The sequence below is a fragment of the Hemibagrus wyckioides genome, linkage group LG11 (genome assembly GCF_019097595.1).
Source record: "Hemibagrus wyckioides isolate EC202008001 linkage group LG11, SWU_Hwy_1.0, whole genome shotgun sequence".
Classification (NCBI taxonomy): Eukaryota; Metazoa; Chordata; class Actinopteri; order Siluriformes; family Bagridae; genus Hemibagrus; species Hemibagrus wyckioides.
This window is the reverse complement of record NC_080720.1, coordinates 34,294,622-34,321,545: the sequence shown is the minus strand read 5'-3', so window position 1 is coordinate 34,321,545 and position 26,924 is coordinate 34,294,622. Positions and strand designations below refer to the sequence as shown.

Below are 26,924 nucleotides of genomic sequence, written 5' to 3'. Positions count from 1 at the left end.
CTGATGTCAGGGTGAGTCTCTCGTACGCTTCAGTGCAGTGAAATCACCTGCACCTGATTTCTGTTTCATGTCTCCCTTGTCCACTTCCCCTTTCAAGTGTGCACTTACTCAGTGTGTTGAGCAGGAGCAAGGTAAAGAGTCATTGCTATAAATCACACTGGTTTGATAATTAGGTTTTGTGTGAAACAAAAACACATTTTATCTACAGTGACTTAGTTTAGAGACTTCTAGCAGTTTACTGAGACCTTAACTAGCAAAAATGCAGATTAGTTTACTGCTAACTGTTAGGGGCTTTCGCTCATTATAGGGTAGACTTTATAAACTGGACATTTATGTCCTGAATTTATAACTCCTGTAAAGCTGCTTTTTCTGGCAATGTCTTGGGCTAATTAGTGAGTTAAAGTCTAATGAGATCTGAGGAAAAGCATCTTGAATGTTCAGGTCAGCATTCTGTCAGATTCTCCGTCTGATTGTGAAAGTTTACAGAGTGGTCAGACTAACAGGAAATTCCTGCAGTTAATATGCCGTGCTGCATATATGAATAAATCTAAACATATTAGTGTGAGTGATGATGATGATGATGATGATGACGACAACATGGTTTTTTGCCTTGGTGTTCTCTATCCTGCCTGTAGGGGGAGTTGGAGAAGCAGCTTCTTCAGGCCAATCCTATTCTGGAGGCGTTCGGTAATGCCAAGACCATTAAGAATGACAATTCGTCACGATTCGTGAGTTTCTGCCTTAACAGTGTTCACTTCCTTCAGCAGACAGGGAGTAAAACTCCATGACATCATTCAACTTCCTGTCATTCCTCTGCTTTTCCCACAGGGTAAATTCATCAGGATTAACTTTGATGTCACAGGCTACATCGTCGGGGCAAATATCGAAACCTGTATCCTTACACACACACACACACACACACACACACACACACACAATGTGTTGTCTCCAACCTTAAAACACTAAACAACCAAATAAGTAACACTACTAAATTGTTCATCTAAACTGTACAACTAACTCACACTATTAACATAAATATAATCTTTAACCTTAAAACATAACGCTAATAACTAATTTATAAATCTTCAAACTCTAAACCCATAACTAGGAACACAGTATTAGAAAACATTTCTAAAGACCAGAATTAAAAAACCCTGTTTCTTGACCACAACTCTCAGATCTGCTGGAAAAGTCTCGCTGTATCCGACAGGCGAAAACTGAGAGAGCTTTCCACATCTTCTACTACATGGTGGCAGGAGCCAAGGAAAAACTGCGTGGTACCAGCATACGTTATTACATTATTACAAAGCTCTTATCCAGACTGCTGAAGTCTTCATGATCTTACTCCAGTCAGATTGTTGGGTAATAAAAATGAGTCTAAACACCAAAAGGCCACAGTGCAGGATTCACCAACAAAGAGCCACTGGCATTAGTGGTAACGGTGGTGGTAGTGTCTGTGTGTGTGTGGTGGGGGGTATTTGGGGGTGTTTGGGGGTGGTAGGATGGAGTGTTCTGGTAGTCCAGCTCTCAGAGCAGATCAAGACCAAGGCATTTTCCAGCAATACAGTATACAGTTGCTTCATCCTGCTGTGCTTCATCTTCAGCTATTAATCTGCATTCTTAGTTCAGATTATGGATTTGTGAATATAATGTGGGTGTGTCCAGAATGAAGAGTAGGTGTGTGTGCATGTTCATCATCTTCCTGGCAGTCATGATATGATGTACAGTGATGCTGTGTAGCCTGAGCAGTCCAGACTACACAGCATCCTTCCCATCTTCCCCCAGAGGAACTCCTTCTAGAGAACTTCAATAATTACCGCTTCCTGGTAGCCGGACACGTCCAGATCCCGGGGAATCAGGACGACGAAATGTACGAAGAAACGATGGAGGCAATGAACATCATGGGCTTCACTGACGAGGAGAGGATAGGTAACAAACAGACAGGTTTCCAGAGAGGATTGAATGAGGAGTTACAGTAATCTAAAGACATAAAGAGATAAAACACTTTCTCAAAGCTGGGTGTGATGTGGGTGTGATGTGTTTACTCATCAGGAATCCTGAAGGTGGTGTCCACAGTGCTGCAGCTTGGCAACATCGAGTTTAAAAAAGAGAGGAACCAGGAGCAGGCCACCATGCCCGACAACACCGGTCAGAGCTCACACCACCTCGCTTCTGTAACTTCATGAGAGTTTTAAAATGAATACAGAAGCTGAAAATGAGAATCAAATGACAAGAAATTCAAAAAGAGTGAAAATAATGTCTGTCCCACAGCTGCACAGAAGGTCTGTCACCTGTCCGGCATCAATGTGACCGATTTCACTCGTGCCATCCTGACTCCACGCATTAAAGTGGGCCGAGAGGTGGTGCAGAAAGCCCAGACCAAAGAGCAGGTAACACCACCACCCCGGGTCGTTCTGGTCTGAAGATTACAGAACAAATACAATTAAACACATCCTGTGTGTGTTTGTGTGTGTGTCTGTGTGTAGGCTGATTTTGCAGTAGAGGCTTTAGCAAAGGCAACGTATGAGCGTCTGTTCCGGTGGATTCTTGCTCGTGTTAACAAAGCTCTGGATAAAACCAAACGTCAAGGAGCATCTTTCCTCGGCATCCTGGACATCGCCGGCTTCGAGATCTTTGAGGTGTGAAGGATTTTAGCCGAATGACAGTCACTTTTACTGACGATGTGCTAATTTCACTGAAATTCACATGATGATCACAGTTTATAGTATCAAACTGGACTAAATTATCTGTCATGGAGAACTGCATCATGAAATTATCTCCTGTCCAGAAAAATAGAGGAGCATGTGTCCAAAATAAAGACCAGAAGGCTGTACTTGTTTTACTGAACAAGACTCTAGCACATCCTCAGAAGCCTATTTCCTAATGTTTTGATATATATATATATATATGCATTTTAACCACACTGTGGTGAGATTAACACTAACACTGATGATAATTGCTCTCCAGGACAACTCATTTGAGCAGCTGTGTATTAATTACACTAACGAGAAGCTGCAGCAGCTCTTCAACCACACCATGTTCATCCTGGAGCAGGAGGAGTATCAGCGCGAGGGCATCGAGTGGAACTTCATTGACTTCGGTCTCGACCTGCAGCCCTGCATTGAGCTCATCGAGAGGCCGGTCAGTGTGTATTGATGTCTTCATGGGGGCGGGACTGTGTGCACACCAAAGACATTATATGGACGATGCCTATAAGCTCATGAAGAGCAGGGTTTAAGACGAAAAAGGAAGCGGTTCATCTAGAGTGTGCTGGAGTGGAGCGTAAAGTCCTGTAAAGCTGCTTTGTGACAATGTCTATTCTTAAAAAAAACACCCTGATTTGAATCAATTGGACATACAGCATTAGCCAGCATTAGATATTATTGCTTGTAATATCACCAGTTTCTTAGCAAGAGCAGCAGCTATTGACAGAAAATCAGTGAAAGTACATCAGAACAGTTTGAGATTGGTGCTGCACTCCCATACTGGTGAAAAACAACTAATTAGCTAACTAAACATTTCAGGACTAATGAGCAGAAGTTAGTGAGGCTGCTGGAGGAGTTATAGAGCATCATTTAGCTCCGTGATCTCTAAGCAGCATCACAACAAGAAGCTTATACTCATCTCATTTGGTAATCCATAGTGTTTCAGTGTTTCATTGTGTGTGTGTGTGTGTGTGTGTGTGTGTGTGTGTGTGTGTGTGAACAGACAAACCCCCCGGGTATCTTGGCCCTGCTGGATGAGGAGTGTTGGTTCCCTAAAGCCACAGACGTGTCGTTTGTAGAGAAGCTCACAAACCAACATGCTAATCATCTGAAATTTGCCAAACCCAAACAGCTAAAGGACAAAACCGAGTTCTCTGTGCTGCACTATGCTGGCCGGGTAGGTGACCAGGCTGGAACCAGCTCAGGATACACATCTTATGGCTCTTTTCTTTATGTGCATATTAGAAGCCCACAATACACTGTGTATAGTTTTACATCTACTGTGTGTTTGTGTGTGTGTGTTTGTGTGTGTGTTTGTGTGTGTGTGTGTGTGTGTGTGTCTGTGTGTGTGACATAGGTGGACTATAATGCTGTAGCATGGCTGACGAAGAACATGGACCCACTGAACGATAACGTTACTTCACTGCTCCAGAACTCATCCAGTACATTTGTGCAGGATCTGTGGAAGGACGGTGAGTGAAGCTGTACTTTTACATCTCCATAGTGTGACCATAAAAGGACAACAAGTACAGACAAAATTCTTTAGTTTGGTGCAGTTAGCAGTTTCGCTGTGACTTTAAATGTAACTATTAGCAGTGGCTAATTACACCAGCTCCCAAAATGCAGGTTATTAATTTTGCAGCACAAGGTTTATACATGGAGAGAACTGATTTTATTTGCTTTCCTATCTGGATTACTCCCCAGCTCGGTAACAGGGTGGCCAGGGGGAACAAAAACTCTTTAAATGTCTTAAATAAAGTTTTTCTAATTAAAGGCTTTAAAATGTATTAAGTTGTCATAAATTCAGATTCCATATGTCTTAAATATTTTTGGACACATTACCGCAAAAATTTAAATCAAGTTACGATCGATGGGCAGATCGAATCCGTTTTTTTTTCGGCACTAGTTAATGCATCATCAGAAAGAATTAAGGTATCAGAGTACAGGTCAAACCACAGCTAGCTGACCAGCTGCGTGGGTAGTTTAAATTGGATAAATGCAAGTTTAATGTAAATGGTTTGAGAATGATGAGTTCTTTTGGTGGTTTAAGCCAGTGCCTGGAAATGACTACAAGGCAAACTGTGTCCTTTGTCTTAAACTCTGTACACTGGGCATCAGGGCATGGAGTCACATACAGGCAGCACAGGAGAACCAACAGACTACAGTGGAATGTTTCTCTTCCACTCTTCCTACTACTACTAGCAAAGATTGTTGTGAATCCACTCAATCATCTGAACTCAACTCTTGGCTCTATGTCAACACTCAGAGCTGAGGTTATTGGGGTGCTGAGGACATTAACTAACCACCACTCATTGGGGTAAAATGATGGGATTGAGGGGGTCTTTAAAGAGGGAAGTGGGATGTGGTAGCTCACTGGTTGAGGTGTTGGACTTCTGATCAGAAGGTTGTGAGTTCCACATGCTACGGCAGCACATATACTAAAATTGGAACGATACAGAGAAGATTAGCATGGCCCCTGCGCAAGGATGACACACAAAATTGTGAGTTCCAACCCCCAGGAGAACCAATCTGCCACTGCTGGGCCCTTGGGTAAGGCCCTTAATATATATATATATATATATATATATATATATTAGGGCTGGGCAACGATTAAAATTTTTAATCGCGATTAATCGCATGATTGTCATGAGTTAACTCCCGCCCCTCCCGTCACCCGTGGTTTGTCTGTATGTGTATTCAGAGCCGCTGAGCAACAGACTTTTAAAATAATTTACAAAATAATAAAAACTGCGTTAATGCGCGATAAAATAATTCTTGGTGTTAATTATTTAATTAATGAGTTAACATGATAATAACGAAGAACTGGGCTGCTGGAGAATTCTGCTTCCCTTTCACAATCACAACCGTGATTAAATGAATGGGGCATTCCGATTGGCCGGACTCATTCCTCCAGCTGTACTGTATTGAGATTTTCAGCATCCCCGCACCGCGCTTTCCTAAACAAGCTACATGTTCTTATTAACATTTTACTTCATTTTCAATTAATGTTTATATTTTGTAATGAATTATTATATTTTTTATTAATAAATTACCTTATTTCAACATAAAAACAATTTTAAGTTTTTTTTTTTTTTATGGAAAATCCGCAAAAAAATATGTTCCAAATAAAAGTCTGTGATATCCCGGGACCACGATATATGAACCGCGTTATAGAGGGGGATTACTGTATATATATTTACCAATCTCTATTTTTATTTATATTTGTGTTGGGCTCAAATTGAAATTTTCTGTCTTACTATATGGACACAGACCACAGTATAAAGGTCAACACATTTCAACAGACTTGCAGTCAGTCAGTGAGCAGTTGAACAGCAGGCATCAGTAACTGTATCAACCCACATAACCACTGTTTTATCATCTCTTCTCTCCTTCTATCTCTTCCATCTCTAGTGGACCGTGTGGTAGGATTGGAGACAATTGCAAAGATGTCGGACAGCTCCATGCCGAGTTCCTCTAAGACAAAGAAAGGAATGTTCCGTACCGTTGGTCAGCTCTACAAAGAGTCTCTGGCTAAACTGATGACCACACTCCACAACACACAGCCCAACTTCGTCCGCTGCATCATCCCTAACCACGAGAAAAGGGTGTGTTTTCTCCCACTGCATGCAACACCCCCAGAATGACCATCTCACACTCTTTCAACTAACACACTCTTCTAACTAACTATCATTTGGGGGCGGGGTCATGATTGGATCATGATGGAATCTGTAAGGAATCAGGAATCATTATTTCTGACTTGAAAGCATCAGTTTAGTATGATTTCAGGATTAATATGGGACTGATTTGGAATCAGGGCCAAATGGATATGGGTTCAGTATGGAATCAGTATCAGAACAGTGCAGATTCAGTGCATAATCAGTATGTGCAGCATGCAGTGAACTGCTTTTTACCTCTCTACAGAAAAACAGGATTTACATAGATACAAATACGTTTAAAAATGTGTAGAAAAATGTTAAAAATTTAATATGAAGGTTATAAAAGTTAGATGGCAGAAAAGTGTGTGCAGATATCTGCAATTAATCCGTCTGAGATATGTTATTATACTGTTAGTTCTATTGTGCTGATCTGTTGGTGTGTGTGTGTGTGTGTGATGCCCAGGCGGGTAAGCTTGATGCTCACCTGGTTCTGGAGCAGCTCAGGTGTAACGGTGTGTTGGAGGGAATCAGGATCTGCAGACAGGGCTTCCCCAACCGCATCGTCTTCCAGGAGTTCAGACAGAGGTACACACACACACACGCACATGTAACTTTATTAATATTAATGTTTATTAATCAGATGTATGTGAGAATTGTATAAATAACTAATGAATTAATGAATTATTGACAGATATTATAATTATGAGCTTCCTGAGCTCAGTGTTATTATGATGATTTGATTTTATTGTGATGTTCAGGTATGAGATCTTGGCAGCCAATGCTATTCCAAAGGGCTTCATGGATGGAAAACAGGCCTGTGTACTGATGGTGAGTTTCTGTCACCCTCACCTACATGTGTAAGATCAGACTACTGAATAAATATAGATAGATAGATAGATAGATAGATAGATAGATAGATAGATAGATAGATAGATCCCTTTATTATCCCACAGGGAAATTTACACATTACAGCTGCAGCAAAAAGGAGAATAAAAAATAAGAGTAATAAAATAAACATATTCAGTAAAATAATAAAAAAGTATAAAATATAAATATGATTGTATCAGCTTTATTACCTGTAGAGTGACCGTGTATTAGTAACATCAATGGAACAAGCTGTACAGTGTGATTATATAATGAATTAGCAGCAGTGCTTATTGTCCCACTTTAAGCCCCCTCTTCTTCTTGTTGTAGATTAAGCACCTGGACTTGGACCCTAACCTTTACCGGATTGGGCAGAGTAAGATTTTTTTCAGGACCGGGGTTCTGGCTCAGCTGGAGGAGGAGCGCGACCTCAAGATCACTGTCATTATTATCGCCTTCCAGGCTCAGGCCCGTGGCTTCCTCGCCAGAAAGTAAAGACCACGCCCAGTGCATACGGTCAGAGTGTGTAGAACACAGGTTTGAGTTAGACTGACTGTGTGTGTGTGTGTGTGTGTGTGTGTAGGGCATTTGCTAAGCGTCAGCAGCAGCTCACAGCAATGCGAGTGATCCAGAGGAACTGTGCTGCTTATCTGAAGCTCAGGAACTGGCAGTGGTGGAGACTCTTCACTAAGGTCAGACACTAGTGTGTGTTTGTTAAACCTGAACCAATTTCACTGTTCAAATACTATTTACATTTTCGGCACATTTACACATTTCACGTCAAACTCTAAACTGGAATGTTTAAGATTGACTGTCTAAACACGTGTTTAGTAATAAGTCTGTATGTAGAAGTGATGCAGGATCAGCAGATCAGCTAACAGTGTAAGGGTTTCCTTGTTACAGGTGAAGCCTCTACTCCAGGTAACACGTCAAGAGGAGGAGCTAAGTATCAAAGAGGAGGAGCTTCAGAAAGCCAAAGATTCAGCACAGAAGTATGAGACAGAGCTGAAAGACATCACCCTGAAACACACACAGGTGAGGAGTTGAACACAGCTACAGATCAGATATTCAGAGACACCAGTTGTGTTCAGAATGGGCCGAGTTTTAACACAGTTTAACCCATTTAACTGTTTCTGTAATATCTTCTTTGTAACACTGATGTTCTATTTAGATGTTGGAGGAGAGGAACGCTCTGCAGGAGCAGCTCCAAGCTGAGACCGAGCTTTATGCTGAGGCAGAGGAGATGAGAGTGCGTTTAGCCGCTAAGAAGCAGGAGCTGGAGGAGATCCTTCATGAAATGGAAGCACGGCTGGAGGAGGAGGAGGAACGGAGTGCCACCCTGCAGGTTGACAGGAAGAAGATGCAGCAGCAGATCCAGGTGCGTTACACTGATATAGTGAACTTCTCAGGGTTGTGTGTGTGTGTGTGTTCTGTGTCAGAGCTCATGGTGACAATGGGAAGATGTTAAGATGATGATGATGAATGGGAGGAGTGTATGGTAGTCCATATGGGAGATGATGATGATGGTGCTGTTTTCAGGAGCTGGAAGAACACCTAGAGGAGGAGGAGGATGCACGGCAAAAGCTGCAGCTGGAGAAGGTCACTTGTGAAGGAAAGATCAAGAAACTGGAGGATGACCTGCTGGTGATGGAGGACCAGAACAACAAACTTCTGAAGGTGGGTTTTACATCTGTGTCCTGTACAAATCCTGTTCTGCCTGGATTCAGCCCCAGTGACCACCATCTGTATGGCTGTATATGTAGACATTTTCACTTACTTTTCTGTGCGTGTGTGTGTGTGTGTGTGTGTAGGAGAGGAAGCTATTAGAGGAGCGTGTCGCTGATTTCAGTGCTAATCTGGCCGAAGAAGAGGAGAAATCTAAAAACCTGACCAAACTCAAGAACAAGCATGAGTCCATGATCTCAGAACTGGAAGGTGTGCAGAATTACTACTACTACTGCTAATATATATTGCTAATGCTGATTTGTGGTGTTCTCTGTTGACCGGCAGTGCGTTTGAAGAAAGAAGAAAAGACACGTCAAGAGCTCGACAAGCTGAAGAGGAAGCTGGAGGCGGAGTCAAATGACTTGCAGGAACAGATTGCAGACTTGCAGGCACAGATCGCTGAGTTAAAGGCTCAGCTCGCTAAGAAGGAGGAGGAGCTACAGGCTGCACTAGCACGGTGACACACTCACACCCTACTCCCTATTCCCTTCTCTCTTTACCCTACTCCCTGTACACTATTCCCTCTTCCCTACTCCCTGTACACTATTCCCTATTCCCTGTTCCCTATACGGCTCACCACATACTTTATTCTTAGTTTTAAAAAGCCCAAATGTTGTTTTTTAATAAATAAGATAGATTTGTGGTCATTAGAGTAACTGTGGTGAGGAAAGGAAACCTAATTCTAAAATCATCCTGTGTGTCTGCAGGCTGGAGGATGAGACAGCACAGAAGAACAATGCACTGAAGAAGATCCGTGAGCTGGAGGGCATCATCTCAGACCTGCAGGAGGACCTGGACTCTGAACGAGCTTCCCGAAACAAAGCAGAGAAAACCAAGAGAGACCTGGGGGAGGAGCTGGAGGCTCTGAAGTCTGAGCTGGAGGACACGCTGGACACCACAGCCACGCAGCAGGAGCTCAGGCTAGTGCAGCAGCATCAGCTCTTCACTGTTATATTATTGTTCTGTAATAAGAAACTGATTCTAAACTGGAGGTGCATCAGCACATGACTTACCCAGAATGCACTGGGGCTGAACTGGGGTTATTTGGCCAGTTGGATATAAGTATAGAGCAGGTATTAGTCACACCTAACAGTACTGTACTTCCTACAGGGCAAAGCGTGAACAGGAAGTGACCCTGCTGAAGAAGGCGATAGAGGAGGAGAGCCGAAACCATGAGGCTCAGGTGCAGGAGATGAGACAGAAACACACACAGGCTGTGGAAGAGCTTACAGAACAGCTGGAACAGGCTAAGAGGGTATGAGACCTGCTTTTCACCCCTGTGTATAACACTTCCCCGTACATGAGACCCTTTGGCCACCTTAAGCGTCACCTCCGTAACTGTATCAGCTCAGTTCTCACAGCTGCTTCTGTACTGTGATGTCCTGCTTGTGTTGTTTTTGCGTTGTGTAGGTGAAGACTAACTTGGAGAAGGCAAAACAGGCTTTGGAGAAGGAGACGTCGGAGCTAACTGTGGAGATCCGCTCACTCTCTCAGGCCAAGCAGGACGTGGAGCACAAGAGGAAGAAAGTGGAGGGACAGTTAGCAGATCTGCAGTCCCGCTTCAATGACAGTGAGAAACAGAAAGCAGAGCTTGGAGACAGAGTGTCAAAAATCACCGTGAGTCACATACACACTCCGGCACCATCACATCCTCATGACCTGTTTATTATAAACACATGAACCAGGCCAGGATTCCCAAACTGCAGTCTATTATCATACTACTGAGGACAATTCCTAAAGCAACTTTTAAAACTCTTTATCTCTTCCCAAACACACAGTGTATGTAGAAAATATCATCCTTTCTCAGGTGGAGAAATGCTCTGTTACAGTGTGAGGTTCCTGTTATAAGAAGGTGTGTGTTTGCAGGTGGAGCTGGAGAGTGTCACCAACCTGCTAAATGAAGCTGAAGGGAAGAACATTAAATTAAATAAGGACATAGCAGGTCTGAGCTCTCAGCTCCAGGACACACAGGTAAACACACACACACACATTCCTATCATCACAACCATCCCTGGCATAGAGATGAGGCTCCCTTTTAAGATCATTCAGATTCTATGGTTCTTTTTCTGTTTGTTTGTTTTGTTGTGTATGTAGGAGCTGCTGGCTGAAGAGACGCGTCAGAAACTGCAGTTCTCCACTAAACTGCGTCAGATGGAGGATGACAGGAACAGCCTACAGGAGCAGCTGGATGAAGAAACTGAGGCCAAGAGGAATGTCGAGAGACATGTCACCACCCTGAACATCCAGGTCAGATCATCACCTGTACCATCATACTGTATCATCCTGGAGTGTCACACATCACACTCTTACACCAGACAAAAAGCAGAATAAAGACGTTTAGCACAGAAACCCATGAAGCAAGGCCTAGCACAGCGGACAGCAGGGAAACAAAACATGGCGGTGAAGTGAACAGAAGGATGGAGGGATATGATCATTGAGATGAGAAAGAGAACTCAGATGTATCTTACATTGTCTCTTGTGTTCTGTGTTCCAGTTGTCAGACTTTAAGAAGAAGCTGGATGAGGTGTCAGGAAATGTGGAGCTGCTGGAGGAAGGTAAGAAACGTCTGCAGAAAGACCTAGAAGCATCAAACTCCCAGCTGGAGGAGAAGTCTGCTGCTTACGAGAAACTGGAGAAGACCAAGAACAGATTGCAGCAGGAGCTGGAGGACATTCTGATGGACCTGGACAATCAGAGACAGCTGGTCTCCAACCTGGAAAAGAAGCAGAAAAAATTTGACCAGGTCTGCTGTCTGTCTGTTGGTGTGTGTGTGTGTGTGTGTGTATGTTTGACGCTAACACACTGGGATTGTTTGATGTGTTCAGATGCTTGCAGAGGAGAAGAGTGTGTCATGTAAATATGCAGATGAGAGGGACCGGGCAGAGGCAGAGGCGCGAGAGAAGGAGACAAAGGCGTTGTCCCTGGCGAGGGCACTGGAGGAGGCACAGGATGCACGCGAGGAATTTGAGAGAGCCAACAAAGCCCTACGGGCCGAGATGGAGGACCTGATCAGCTCCAAGGATGACGTGGGCAAGAACGTGTGTATCACTGTAGTAACACTTTGTTACCACCAGGGAAATTAACCAACTATAGTCATCGACACCTTCCTCAGGGTTTGCATTTACTGCATGTAGTGTGAAAGTCATGGTTTGTGGTTTCTCAGGTCCATGAGCTGGAGAAGTCAAAACGTGGTTTGGAGCAGCAGGTGGAGGAGATGAAGACGCAGCTGGAGGAGCTGGAGGACGAGCTGCAGGCTGCTGAGGATGCTAAATTACGCCTGGAAGTGAACATGCAAGCCCTTAAAGCACAGTTTGAGCGAGACCTGCAGGGACGAGATGAGCAGGGAGAGGAGAAGAGGAAACAGCTGATAAAACAGGTCCAACACAAACCTACTTTTATATCATTTCTTTTCACTGTGTATTAATAACCTTACTGACCACTGAAAATAATGAATGTGTATAGAAATAAGTTCTGAAGGTTATGACCGAATGTGTGACCGCTGCAGGTGCGCGAGCTGGAGACAGAGCTGGAGGACGAGAGAAAGCAAAGAACCGCCATGGCCGCGTCCAAGAAGAAGATGGAGGGAGACTTAAAAGACCTGGAGGGACAGATAGAGACAGCCAATAAGAACAGAGATGAGGCCATCAAACAACTGCGCAAACTACAGGTGAGAGAAGGACAGAGACAAAGAGAGAGACAGAGAGAGAGAGACAGAGAGTGAGACAGACAGAGAGAGAGACAGACAGAAAGACAGAGAATGAGAGGCAGAGACAGACAGAGAGAGAGTCAGAGAGAGACAGAGAGAGAGAAACAGAGAGAGAGAAACAGAGACATACAGAGAGAGAGAGAGACAGATGTATAACACTGTGTGCTTGAATGTTTCAGGCTCAGATGAAGGACTTTCAGCGGGAGCTGGACGATACCCGCGCTGCCCGAGAGGAAGTTCTGGCCACCGCTAAAGAGAGCGAAAAGAAGGCCAAGAACCTGGAGGCAGAGCTCATGCAGCTTCAGGAGGTGCACACTACACAATACTACACACTGCTACACACATCATATACACACTACACAATACTACACAGAGAACCTGAGTCCAGCAGTGTGTAGATTGTGAAACTGTTCTTTACTCAGTGTTTTTTGTGGTGTTAACTGGATGTATTTATTCATATGTGTTTGTTTTTGTGAAAATAACACAACAGTGTGTAACATACTGTGTGTGTGTGTGTGTTTTCAGGACATGGCTGCTGCAGAACGAGCAAAGAAGCAGGCTGAAGCTGAGCGTGATGAACTCGCTGATGAACTCGCCAGCAACACATCTGGAAAGTGAGTCTCACTAAAACTGATCAATACAATTCTTCTCCCTGAAAAAAACAACCTGAAACTGAAAATAACATTTACAACATACAACATACAGCATACAACACAACACAACACACAACACACAACACACAACACAACACACAACACAACACACAACACAGCACACAACACAGCACACAACACACAACACAACACACAACACAACACACAACACATCACACAACACAACACACAACACAACACACAACACACAACACAACACACAACACAACACACAACACAGCACACAACACAGCACACAACACACAACACAGCACACAACACAGCACACAACACAGCACACAACACAACACACAACACAGCACACAACACAACACAACACACAACACAGCACACAACACAGCACACAACACAGCACACAACACAGCACACAACACAACACACAACACAGCACACAACACACAACACAGCACACAACACAGCACACAACCTAACCTAGCCACACAACCTAGCCTAACAACACACTAGCCTAACCTAGCCTAACACAGCCTAGCCTAGCCTAGCCTAGCACACAACTAGCCCACACAGCCACCTACCTAGCCTAGCCTACAGCCTAGCCCACTAGCCTAGCTAACCTAGCCTAGCCTAATACAGCCCACAGCCTGGCCTAGCCTGGCCACCCTAGCCTAGCCTGGCACATCCCTGGCCTGGCCTAGCCTAACCCACAGCCTAACCCTAGCCTAGCCTGGCCTAGCTAGCCTGGCCTAGCACACAACCTGGCCACCTAGCCTAGCCTGGCACACATCCACACAATCCACACAAACCTAGCCTAACCTGGCCTAACCCTAGCCTGGCCTAACACAGCCCTAATACCTAGCCACATCCACACAACCCACCTGGCCTAGCCTAACCTGGCCCACCTAGCTGTGCCTAACCTGGCCTGGCCCACCTAACCTAGCCACACAACCTGGCCTAACCTGGCCTGACACACAGCCCTAGCCACACACACTGGCCTAACCTGGCCTAACCTAACCCACAGCCTGACAACCTAGCCTGACCTAACCTAACCTGACACACAACCTGGCCACACACCTAACCTGGCCTGACTTACAGCACACAACTGGCCTATAACACAGCCTGGCCACAAGCCACACCTAACCTAGCCACACAACCTAGCCACACACCTAAGCCTAGCCTAGCCTAGCCTAGCCTAGCCTAGCCTAACCTAGCCTAGCCACCTAACCTAGCCCCTAGCCTAACCTAACCCACTAGCCTAGCCTGGCCTAACCTAGCCTAGCCTAGCCTACACTAGCCTAGCCTAGCCTAGCCTAGCCTAGCCCTACACTAGCCTAGCCTAGCCTAGCCTAACACAGCCTACACATCACACAGCCTACAGCCACACAACACATCACACACCTAACCTAGCCTGTACAGCCTAGCCTAACCACCTAACCTAGCCTAGCCTAGCCTAGCCTAGCCTGGCCTAGCCTAGCCTAACCTAACCACCTAGCCTAGCCTAGCCCTAGCCTGGCCCACACATCCACTGGCCACCTGGTGTACACACACTGGCCTGGCCCTAGCCCACCTGGCCACACACAGCCTGGCCCACAGCCTGGCCACCTGTACATCCACCTGGCCACACAACCTGGCCTGACCTGACCTGGCCTGGCCACCTGAGCCTGGCCTGGCCTGACACACTGGCCCTGGCCACCTGGCACATCACACCCACTTGTCACTGACCTGACACACAGCCTGACACACACATCCTGACCTGACAACCTGGCCTGACACCTGGCCACACAGCCTGACACAGCCTGACCTGACCTGGCCCAATCCACACAAGCCTGTACACAACACACAGCCACCTGGTCACTGACACAACCACTGTACATCCTGCACACCTGACACACAACCTGTACACACTGGCACATCACTGGCCACATCCACACAACCTAGCCACTTGGCTGACACAGCCTGACACAGCCTAGCCTAACACAACCTAGCATCCACTAACACAGCCTAACCACCTAACCTGGCCACTAACCTAGCCTAGCCTAGCCCACAACCTAGCCTAGCCTGGCCACCTAGCCTAACTAACCACAGCACACAGCCTAGCCTAGCCACAGCTACACAACCACACAACCTAGCCTACAACCTGGCCACACAGCCTACACAACACACCTGGCCTAGCCTAACACTACACACAACCTAGCCTAACCTGACACACACAACCACTAACCTAGCCACCTAGCCTAGCCTAGCCTAACCCTGGCCTGGCCACACAACCTAGCCTAACACACCTAACCACACACAGCCTGGCCTAGCCACCTAGCCTGGCCTAACCCTGGCCACCTAGCCTAACCCTGGCCACCTAGCCACCTAGCCTGGCCTAACCTGGCCTGGCCTAACCCTGGCCTAACCACCTAACAACACTGACACACCTAACCTAACCTAGCCTAACCCACACCTGGCCACTAACCTGGCCACCTGGCCTGGCACTAGCCTGACACACAACCTGGCACCTAGCCTAACCTAGCCTAGCCTAACCTAGCCACACAACCTAACCTGAACCTAGCCTGACACCTACACCCTACCTACCTAACCTAGCCTGGCCTAACCACCTAACCTAGCCACACTAGCCTAACCTAGCCTAATACAACCTAACCTAGCCTAACCTAACACACAACCTAGCCTAGCCTAACTATCCTAACCTAGCCTAACCTAACCTAACCTAACCCACAACCTAGCCTAACCTAACCTAGCCCTAACACCTAACCTAGCCTAGCCTAACCTAGCCTAACCTAGCCTAGCCACTAGCCTACAACCTAGCCTAGCCTAGCCCTAGCCTAGCCTAACCTAGCCTAGCCACACACATCCTGGCCACACAGCCTAGCCTAGCCCTAGCCTAGCCTAGCCTAACCCACACAGCCTAGCCCCCTAACCTGGCCTAGCCACAACCACACAACCTAGCCACCTACACCTAAGCCTAGCCACACAGCCTGGCCTAGCCACCTGGCCCCTAATACACAACCTGGCCTGGCCTGGCCACACTAGCCTGGCCACACAACCTGGCCCAGCCTAACCTGGCCACACAACCTGGCCTGGCCTGGCCCTGGCCTGGCCACCTGGCCTGGCCTGGCCTGGCCACACAACCTGGCCTGGCACACAACCTGGCACCTAACACCTGACACCTGGCCACACATCACACATCACACAACCTGACCACCTGGCTTACAACACCTGACACACAACACCTGGCCTACAACACACTAACAGCCTAGCCTACACCTAGCACACAACCTACACCTGACACACACCTAGCACATCACATCCTAGCCTAACCTAGCCTAACCTAACCTAGCCTAGCCTAACCTAGCCTAGCCTAACTAGCCTAGCCTACACACTAACACCTAGCCTAGCCTAACCTAGCCTAGCCTAGCCTAACCTAACCTAGCCACACAGCCTAGCCTAGCCTAACACATCCACACAGTACAATCACACATCCTAGCTAACCTAGCCTAGCCTAACAGCCTAACCTAACCTAGCCTAGCCACAGCACACTAACCTAGCCTAGCCTAGCCTAGCCTAGCCTGGCCACATCCTAGCCTAGCCTAGCCTGGCACACAACAGCCTAGCCTAGCCACAGCACAGCCTGGCCTGGCACACAGCCTAGCTGGCCACACACCTAACCTAGCCACAGCCTGGCCCCTGAGCCTGGCCTACACAGCCTGGCCACCTGGCCTGGCCTAGCCTGGCCTAGCCTAGCCTGGCCACACACACAGCCTGGCCTACACAACCTGGCCACCTGGCCTGGCACACAACACAGCCTGGCCACACAACACAGCACACAACCCTGGCCTGGCCTAGCCTGGCCTGTACACCACCTGGCCACACACAGCCTGGCCACACAGCTGTACACCTGGCCTACAACCTGACACACAACCTGGCCTGGCACACACAACCTAGCCACAGCCTAGCCTAACAACTGGCCACACATCCACAACCTAGCCTGTACAACACACACACAACCTAGCCTAGCCTAACCTACACTAGCCTAACTAGCCTAGCCTAGCCTAACCTAGCCTAACCTAGCCTAACCTAGCCTAGCTAGCCTAGTACTAGCCTAACAACACACCTAGCCTAGTACTGACTAGCCTAACCTAACCTAGCCACACAACCTAATAACCTAGCCTATTAACCTAGCCTAACCTAGCCTAACCTACACAGCCTAGCCTAACCTAGCCTAGCCTAACCTAGCCTAACCTAGCCTAACCACCTAGCCTAGCCCTAACCCTAACCTAGCACACCTAACCTAGCCTAACAACCTAGCTAACCTAGCCTAGCCTAGCCACCACCTAGCCTAGCCTAGCCTAGCCTAACCTGGCCACCTAACCACAGCCTAGCCCACACCTGGCCTAGCCACACAGCCTAGCCTAGCCTAGCCTAACTACCTAGCCTAACCTAACACACAGCCTGGCACACACCTGGCCTGGCCACACAAGCCTGAGCCACCTGGCCTGGCCTGACCACAGCCTGGCCTGGCCTGACACACAACCCCTGGCCCACACCTACACACAACCTGGCACACAACCTGGCCACATCCACACCTAACCTGGCCTAGCCTGACACCTGGCCTGGCCACCTGGCCCACACACCTGGCCTAACCTGGCTAGCCTAACCTGGCCCTGACACACTATCCTGACACACAACCCTAACCTAGCCTGGCCACACAGCACACAACCTGGCCACCACCTGGCCTGGCCACACAACCTAACCTAGCCTGGCCTAGCTAACACAACCTAGCCTAACACAGCCTAACACAGCCTAGCCTAGCCACCCCTAACACCTAGCCACACACAACACCTAGCCTATTTACTAGCCCACAGCTAGCCTACCTAGTACAGCACAGCCTATACACAGCCTAACACAACCACAACTAGCCTAACACACACACTACACCTAACACAGCCACTAACCTAATACATCACAGCCTAACCTAGCCTAGCCTAGCCTAGCCTAACCTAGCCTAACACCTAACCTAAGCCTAGCCACACCACCTAGCCTAGCCTAGCCTAACCTAACACAACCTAGCCTAACCTAACCTAGCCTACACAGCCTAGCCTAGCCACAGCCTAGCCTAACCTAGCCAACCTAGTACACAGCCTAACCTAACCTCTAGCCCACAGCCTAGCCTAGCCTAACACAGCCCACTAGCCTAACATCCACACAACACATCACACAATACATCACACAACACACCTGGCCACACAACCACACAGCTAGCCCTGGCCTAGCCTGGCTAGCCACCTACACAACCCTGGCACACCTAGCCTAACCCTGGCCTACAACCTAACCCTGGCCTAACCCCTAATATAGCCTAACACAGCCTAGCCTGGCAGCACACAACACAACCTGGCCACCTAACCTAACCTGGCCTAACCTAACCCACACAACCTACAACCTGACCTAACCACACAACCTAGCCTACACCTAGCCTAAATACAGCCACCTGGCCACCTAGCCTAACCTAGCCTACAACCTAGCCTAGCCTAACCACACAGCCTAGCCTAGCCTAACCACAGCCTAACCTAGCCTAACCTAGCCTAGCCACAGCCTAGCCTAGCCTAGCCTAGCCTGACACACAACTAGCCTAGCCTAGCCTAGCCTAGCCTAGCCTAGCCCACAGCCTAACCTAGCCACACAGCTAACCTAGCTAATACTAGCCTAGCCACCTAGCCTAACCTACACCTAGCCACCTAGCACACACACCTAGCCTAACCTGGCCACCTAGCCTAGCCTGGCCTGGCCTAGCCTAACCTAGCCTAACCTAGCCTAGCCTAGCCTAACACAGCCTGAGCCTACCTGGCACACAACACATCCACACTGACCTACAGCCTGGCCTAGCCTAGCCCCTGGCCCACAGCCTAACCACAGCCTGGCCCTGGCCACACAACCTGGCCCAGCCTGGCCTACCTGACCACTAGCCTGGCCACCTGTAGCCTACACCTGGCCTAACCCCTGGCCTAACCTGGCACACCACCTGGCCTAGCCACAACCTGGCCTGGCCTGGCCACCAACACAACCTGGCCACCTGGCCTGACATCCACCTAACCTAACCTAACCTAACAACCTAACTGGCCTAACCTAGCCTGCCTGGCCTGGCCCCACCTGGCCTAACACTAACACACAACACACAACACACCTAACCTGTACACAACCCAACCTGGCCTGGCCTACTAACACAACTTACACAACCTGGCCTGGCCCCTGGCCTAATCCACCTGGCCTAGCCTACAACCTACACTAGCTAGCACAACCTAGCCTAGCCACAGCCTAACCTAGCCTAGCCTAACCACATCCTAGCCTGAGCCTAGCCTAAGCCTAACCAGCCACAGCCTAGCCACACAGCCTAGCCTAGCCACCTAACCTAGCCCTAGCCCTAGCCTAGCCTAGCCTAGCCTAGCCTAGCCTAGCCTAACACAGCCTAGCCACAGCCTAGCCTGGCCTAGCACAGCCTAGCCTAGCTAATACAACCTAGCCTAACCCTAGCCTAGCCACACAACCTAGCCTGGCCTAGCCCTGGCACACTAGCCTAGCCTGGCCCTGGCACACCTAGCCCTAGCCTGGCCTACAGCCTAGCCTAAGCCACAGCCTAGCCACCTAGCCTGGCCTAGCCCTGGCCTGGCCACACAGCCTACAGCCTGGCCTGGCCCACACAGCCTACCTGGCCTAGCCTGGCCTAGAGCCTGGCCTGGCCACCTAGCCACTGGCCTGGCCTGGCCTGGCACACAGCCTGGCCTAACCTGGCCTGGCTCCACCTGACCACCTGGCCTGGCCTGACCTGGCCTGGCCTACACAGCCTGGCCTGACCTGACAACCTGGCCACACACAACACAGCCTGACACAACACACGACACCTAACCTAACCTGGCCTGGCCACCTGGCAGCACACAACCTGGCCACACAGCCTGGCTTTACACAACCTGGCCACACAACCCAGCCTAGCCTGGCCCACTAACCTACAGCCTACTAGCCACCTAACCTGGCCACAACCTGGCCTAACACTAACCTGGCACACCTAATACACTAACCTGACCTAGCCTAGCCTAGCCTAGCCTAGCCTAACCTAGCCTAGCCTAACCTAGCCCTAGCCTAGCCCTAGCCTAACCCACAGCCACAGCCACACTAACCTAGCCTAGCCTAGCCTAACCTAGCCCACAGCCTAGCCTAACCTAGCCTAACACAGCCTAGCCCTAGCCTACAGCCTAGCCACACAACCTAGCCTAGCCCTAGCCTAACCTATCCACCTAACCTAGCCTAACCTAGCCTAGCCTAGCCACACAACCAGCCTAGCCTAGCCACAGCTAATACCTAGCCTACATCCACAGCTAGCCTAGCCACAGCCTGGCCCCTGGCCCACAGCAGCCTAGCCCTGGCCTAGCCTAGCTAATAGCCTAGCCACAGCCTAGCCTGGCCTAGCCTAGCCTAACCTACAGCCACAGCCACACAAGCCTAGCCCACAGCCACAACCTGGCCTAGCCTAGCCCACAACACCACAGCCCCTGGCCTGGCCTGGCCCCTAACCCCACCTAACCTGGCCCAGCCTAATACCTAACCTGAGCCTACAACCACAGCCTGGCCTGGCACACAACCTGGCCACACAACCTAGCCACAACCTAACCTACACCTACAGCCTAACCTGACCTGACACACAGCCTAACCTGGCCTAACACACCTAACCTGGCACACACCTGGCCACAAGCCTAACCTAGCCTAACCTAGTAGCCTAACCTAGCCTAACCACCTAACCCTAACCTAGCCTAACCTATAACCTAATACAACCTAGCCTAGCCTATTCCTAGCCTAACCTAGCCTAACTAGCCTAGCCTAGCCTAACCTATACACAGCCTAACCTAGCCTAGCCCTAACACTAGCCTAGCCTAACCACCTAGCCTAACCTAACCTAGCCTAGCCTAACACCTATACCTAGCCTAACACTAACCTAGCCTAACTAGCCTAGCCTAACCTAATTACAGCCTAGCCTAGCCACAGCCTCTAGCCTAGCCTAGCCTAACCTAGCCACACAACCTAGCCTAGCCACAGCCTAGCCACACACTAGCTACACACAGCCCTAGCCACACTTAACCTAGCCTAGCCACCTAACCTGGCCTGGCCTAACCTAGCCCTAGCCACACAGCCTAGCCCTAACCCTAGCCTAGCCTGGCCTAGCCTGGCCACTGGCACACAGCACAGCCTACCTTACACAGCCTAGCCTGGCCTAATTTCAGCTCCTGGCCTAGCCTAACCCTGAGCTACACACTAGCCTGGCCTGGCCACAGCCTAACCTGGCCACACAATACAGCCTACACAGCCCCACTAACTACACAACCTGGCCTAACCTGGCCTAGCCACACAACTGACACACAGCCTAACCACACAACCTGGCCTAACCTTGGCCACTGGCCTGACACCTATTATAACCTGACACACAGCTAACCTAACCTAGCCCACAACCTAACCTATTGACACACACAACCCTGGCCTAGCCTGGCCATCACATCACACAACCTGACACCTGACACAACCTAACCTAGCCTAGCCTGACACATTTACAGCCTACAACCTAGCCTGCTAACCTGGCTAACCTAGCCTAGCCTAACCTAAGCACAGCCTACCTAACCACTAGCCTAGCCTAGCCTAGCCTGTACCTAGCCCTAACAACCCTAGCCTAACCTAGCCTAGCCTAGCTGGCTAGCCTGGCCCTAGCCTAACCTAGCCTGGCAGAATCCACATAACCTAACCTACACAGCCTAACCTAGCGAGCTGGCCTAGCCTACCTATTTGGCCCTAGCACCTAGCCCCAGCCTAGCCTAACCACCTAGCCTAACCTAAGCCTGAGCCTAGCCTGGCCTGGCCTAGCTACTGTGACACTATTACCTAAACCTGGCCTGGCACTAGCTACATAACTGGCCTGGCCTGGCATCTAGCCTAACCCACTGAGCTAACCTAGCCTGGCTAGCCTAGCACCTGGCCTAAGCCTAACCTAACCCCTGGCCTAGCCTGGCCTAACCTAGCCTGTTACCACAGCCACAACCTACACAGAGCTACAACCTATACCTGGCCTGGCTCACAGCCTGACCTAACCCCGACACCTGGCCTGGCCTGAGCCTGGCCTACAACCCTGGCCTAGCCTATGACCACACCTGGCCCCTAACCTATTTTACAACCTGGCCTGACAATACCTGGCCTGGCCACTAATCACTGACAACCTGGCCTGAGCCACCTGCAGCCCTTACATCCACTGGCCAAGCCACACACAACCTGACCTAACCTGACCTGACACCTGGCCTAACCTGGCCACCTGACCACCTGACACGTCACCTGACACACAAACCTGACACCTATTGCAATCACTGACCACCTAACCTGACCATCCTGACCCATTCCTAGACCTGACACTAGCACCTGGCCCATTACATCTAGCCTGTAACCTACACAGCATCCTAGATCCTGGCCTAGCCTAACCCTAATAACCACACACCTAGCCTAGCCTAGCCTAGCCTAAGCCCACAGCTAACCTAGCCTAGCCTAGCCTAACCCTAACAGCCTAACCCACATCCATAAGCCCACATCTAACCATCCTAACCCTATTTACCCTAGCCTAACCCTAGCCTATGCTAACCTAGCCTAGCCTAGCCATCTGGCCCACATCCTAGCTGACCTAGCACATCCACTAACCTGAGCCTAGCCTAACCCTGGCCTGCCTAGCCTGGCCCATCTAGCCACATCACACACTGGCCTGGCCCCTAGCCTGGCCACACAGCCCTGAGCCTGGCCAGCCCTGACAATCACTGGCCTAACCTAGCCACAGCCCTGGCCACAATCCACACAACCACATCCTGGCACAACCACATCACCCTGGCCACATCCTGGCCTAACCACACAACCTAACCACATGGCTACAACCTAACCTGGCCACACACATCCCTAAACATCCACAACACATGGCCACACAACACATCAACCTGGCCACATCCACACAACACAGTACACAACCTGGCCCCTAACCTGACTATTTAACCTAGCCCTACAGCCCACACAACACCTGGCACCTGACACCTGGCCTAGCCTGACAGCCTAACCTGACACCTGAACACGTCACTGACACAACCTGACTACATCACCTACAGCACCTGTACAACCTAACCACTGTACAATACCTGGCCTACGTCGCAACCTAACCCACAGCCACACAACCCATCAACCACACAGCACATCAACCTGGCCCATCCACACAACCTAACCTAGCCCCTAGCCTACACACCTGACTACAACACCTATTAGCCACAAGCCTAACCCTAGCTAACACCACCTGGCAGTAACCCACACAACACATCAGCCTAGCCTACATCCACACAAGCCTAGCTGCTTACACACCTAGCCTACAGCCTAGCCTGGCCTAGCCTAACACACAGCATAGCCTAACCCATCCACTGTACCTAACCTATTATATACTAACCTAACCTGGCCTAGAACCTAGGCCTAGCCTAACTAACTGGCCCTGCCTGCCTGGCCTAAGCCTGGCTGGCACACAGCCTGGCTGTGGCCTAGCCACACAGCCTAGCTAGCCCTACAACTTAGCCTAACCTGGCCTGGCCACACTAGCACACAACCTGGCACAGCTATAGCCTATACATCCACTGGCCTGGCCACACAGCCTAACCTGACAACTAGCACAGCTAGCCTATATACAACCTGGCCTGGCCTAGCCTAGCCTGGCCACACAGCCTGGCCTGCCTAGCTAGCCACACCACCTAAACCTAGCCTAACACATGTACACACTAACCCTAGCCACACAGCTGGCACCTAGCCTAACACAGCACACAACACAACCTAACTAACAGCACACTAGCACACAACCTAACCTGAGCCTAGCCCTAACACAACCTGGCCTAGCCTAACCTACCTGGCCTACAACACTAACCCACATGGCCACACTAACCCCTAGCAACACCTAACCCACAACCCACAGCCACACAACCTAGCCACACAACCTGGCTTACACAACCTAACCACAGCCTAACCACCTAACCTGTACCTGGCCCACAGCTGACACCTGGCCACTGGCACCACACAACACACCCTGGCACACAACCTGGCCTGGCCTGGCCTAACTATTTGGCCTGGCTGGCTACAGCCTGGCCAACAGCCTGGCCACAGGCACACTGTTTGGCACACAACCTAACCTAGCCCTACAGCCTAGCCTGAACACAGCCTTTAATCCTAACCCTAGCCTAGCACCTGACAAATAATACTAACCACCTAACCTAACTATTTTGAGCCTGGCCTAGCCTGGCCCTTACACAGCCCCTGGCATACACCTAACCTAGCCTGCCTAACCACAGTGGCACTAGCCTGGCCCAGCTAACACAACCTGGCTTACATCACACATAGCCTGTAGCCTATTACCTAGCCTAGCCTATTTAGCCTAGCCACAGCCTAGCCTATCTAACCTAGCCTAGCCTAGCTAACCTAGCCAGCTGTACCTAGCCTAGCCTAGCCTAGCTAACCTACAGCCTGGCCTAACCACACATCCTAACTACTAACCTAGCCTGGCTGTAGCCTAACTGCCTAGCCCACATTTGCTACAGCCACATAGCTAGCCCTAGCCTGTACAGCCTAACTAGCCTAGGCCTAGCCACCTGGCCTGGCCTAGCCTAGCCTAACCTGGCCTAGCCTAGCCACACAGCCTAACACAGCCTAACCTAGCCTAGCCTGACCTGACCTAAGCACACAGCCTAGCCCACAGCCCTGGCCCAACCACTAGCCTGGCCACATCCCACAGCCTAGCCCTGGCCTAGCCCTGGCCCTGAGCCACAACCTATAATACAGCCTAACCCATACCACACCTAAGCCTGGCTACAACCTGGCCTGGCCCTGAGCACATCCACTGGCCTAGCCCTGGCCTAACCCTAGCTGGCTACAACTAACACAGCCAACCACCTGGCCACTGGCCACACAAACACACACAATACCTGGCCTTGGCCTGACACATCCACTGAGCCTAACCACTAGCCTGTGGCCTGACACACAACCTGGCCCTGAAGCCTGGCCCACCTGGCCTGTACCTGGCCTGGCCCCTGGCCTGCAACCTGGCACAACTGGCCTAACACAACCTGACCTAGTACACAGCCACACAATACATCACCTAGCTAAGCCTGACTACCTGAGCCTAATAAGGCACTGACCTAACTAATACTGGCCTAGCCTAGCACACACAACTAATACATGTTTAGCCTAACCTGGCCACCTAACCACAGCTACTAACCCACATAACCCACTGACCACTAACCTGTACACCCTAGCCTAGCAAGCCTATACACCCTAGCCTAGCCTAGCCACCTAGCCTAGCTAGCTAAGCCTAGCCACTATCCTAACCACTAACTAGCCTAACCTGAGCCTAGCCTAGCCTAGCCTAACCTATACTAGCCTAGCCTAACCTCAGCTAGCCTAGCCTAGCCTAGCCACACAGCCTAATATAACTAGCCTAGCCTAGCCCTATAACCTAACCTAGCCTGTATCTAACCCATCACAGTAGCCTAACCTAGCCTAGCCCTAACCTAGCCTAACCCTGCCTAGCCACACAGCCCACAGCCTGGCCTACAGCCTGGCATCACTAGCTACAGCCACTAGCTAGCCTAGCCTAACCTAGCCTAGCCTGGCAACCTATAACAGCACTGAAGCTGGCTGGCCTGGCCTGGCCTAGCCCTGGCCTGGCCACACCCTAGCTGGCCACAGCACATCCTAGCCCACAAGCCTGGCCTACATCCCTGGCCTGGCCTGGCACTAACCTAGCCTGGCCTGGCCTGGCCTGGCACACAGCACATCACAACCAGCCTGGCACACTGGCTTTACACACACCTGGCCACAAGCCATCCTGGCCTGAGCCCCTGGCCACCTGGCTATTTTCACTATACCTAGCTGGCCACACAACCCTGGCCTGGCCTGGCCTGAGCACTGGCACTAAGCCCACACAGCCTGGCCCCTTACCTGGCCTGGCCTGGCCTGGCCTAACTACATAGCCTAACCTGGCCTGGCTGGCCCCTGACACACAACCTGGCCTGGCCTAACTGAGCAACCTGTACCCTGTACACATCCTGACACGTCACACAGCATCACTGGCCACAGCCTAGTACACACAACCTAGCTAGCCTATGACCCACTGACCTGATTTTACCTATTCAGCCTGGCCACCTAACCCTAGCCACCATGACACCTGACCTGGCCTGGCCACTGGCCTGGCCTGGCCACACAACCTGGCCTAACCCTATTTACTGGCTAACCTGGCTAATATTCTGGCCACCTTTACTAGCCTGGCCTACAACCTGGCCTGAGCCTAACACAGCCTAACCTAACCTAACCTGACAACCCTAATTTACAGCTATTTACAGCCTAACCTAGCCTATTTCTTACACAGCCTAGTACCTAACCTAGCCCTAACCATCTAGCCTAACCCCTAGCCACAGACCCTAACTGCCTAGCTAACCTTGCTATCCTAGCCTAACTAGCCTGGCCTACTGCTAACCACACAGCCTAACCTAGCCTAGCCTAGCCTAGCACAGCCTACAGCTAGCCAGCTAGCACACAACTAGCCTGG

The 26,924-nt window shown here is 49.8% G+C and overlaps 1 protein-coding gene and 1 non-coding gene across 4 annotated transcripts in view; both read left to right on the top strand.

Moving 5' to 3' along the window:
- The window catches only part of myh11a (myosin, heavy chain 11a, smooth muscle), a 55,293-nt gene that overhangs the window by 11,285 nt on the left and 17,084 nt on the right, over positions 1-26,924 (top strand). For all 3 annotated transcript variants that reach the window (XM_058402644.1, XM_058402643.1, XM_058402641.1), the window contains 31 exons: positions 636-728; positions 829-892; positions 1,179-1,277; positions 1,786-1,929; positions 2,053-2,148; positions 2,272-2,390; positions 2,487-2,639; positions 2,968-3,141; positions 3,709-3,882; positions 4,063-4,177; positions 6,117-6,310; positions 6,825-6,946; positions 7,120-7,189; positions 7,556-7,716; positions 7,809-7,917; positions 8,129-8,260; positions 8,397-8,603; positions 8,765-8,902; positions 9,037-9,160; positions 9,236-9,407; positions 9,658-9,870; positions 10,061-10,205; positions 10,361-10,567; positions 10,817-10,921; positions 11,045-11,197; positions 11,445-11,693; positions 11,776-11,988; positions 12,114-12,326; positions 12,456-12,617; positions 12,836-12,964; positions 13,182-13,270. In XM_058402644.1, the coding sequence (XP_058258627.1) occupies positions 636-728; positions 829-892; positions 1,179-1,277; positions 1,786-1,929; positions 2,053-2,148; positions 2,272-2,390; positions 2,487-2,639; positions 2,968-3,141; positions 3,709-3,882; positions 4,063-4,177; positions 6,117-6,310; positions 6,825-6,946; positions 7,120-7,189; positions 7,556-7,716; positions 7,809-7,917; positions 8,129-8,260; positions 8,397-8,603; positions 8,765-8,902; positions 9,037-9,160; positions 9,236-9,407; positions 9,658-9,870; positions 10,061-10,205; positions 10,361-10,567; positions 10,817-10,921; positions 11,045-11,197; positions 11,445-11,693; positions 11,776-11,988; positions 12,114-12,326; positions 12,456-12,617; positions 12,836-12,964; positions 13,182-13,270 (4,538 nt within the window). The remainder of the gene's footprint in view (positions 1-635; positions 729-828; positions 893-1,178; positions 1,278-1,785; positions 1,930-2,052; positions 2,149-2,271; positions 2,391-2,486; positions 2,640-2,967; positions 3,142-3,708; positions 3,883-4,062; positions 4,178-6,116; positions 6,311-6,824; positions 6,947-7,119; positions 7,190-7,555; positions 7,717-7,808; positions 7,918-8,128; positions 8,261-8,396; positions 8,604-8,764; positions 8,903-9,036; positions 9,161-9,235; positions 9,408-9,657; positions 9,871-10,060; positions 10,206-10,360; positions 10,568-10,816; positions 10,922-11,044; positions 11,198-11,444; positions 11,694-11,775; positions 11,989-12,113; positions 12,327-12,455; positions 12,618-12,835; positions 12,965-13,181; positions 13,271-26,924) is intronic.
- On the top strand, positions 5,124-5,226 carry LOC131362318 (U6 spliceosomal RNA). The gene has a single exon (XR_009206162.1). It is a non-coding gene; the product is annotated as a U6 spliceosomal RNA (small nuclear RNA).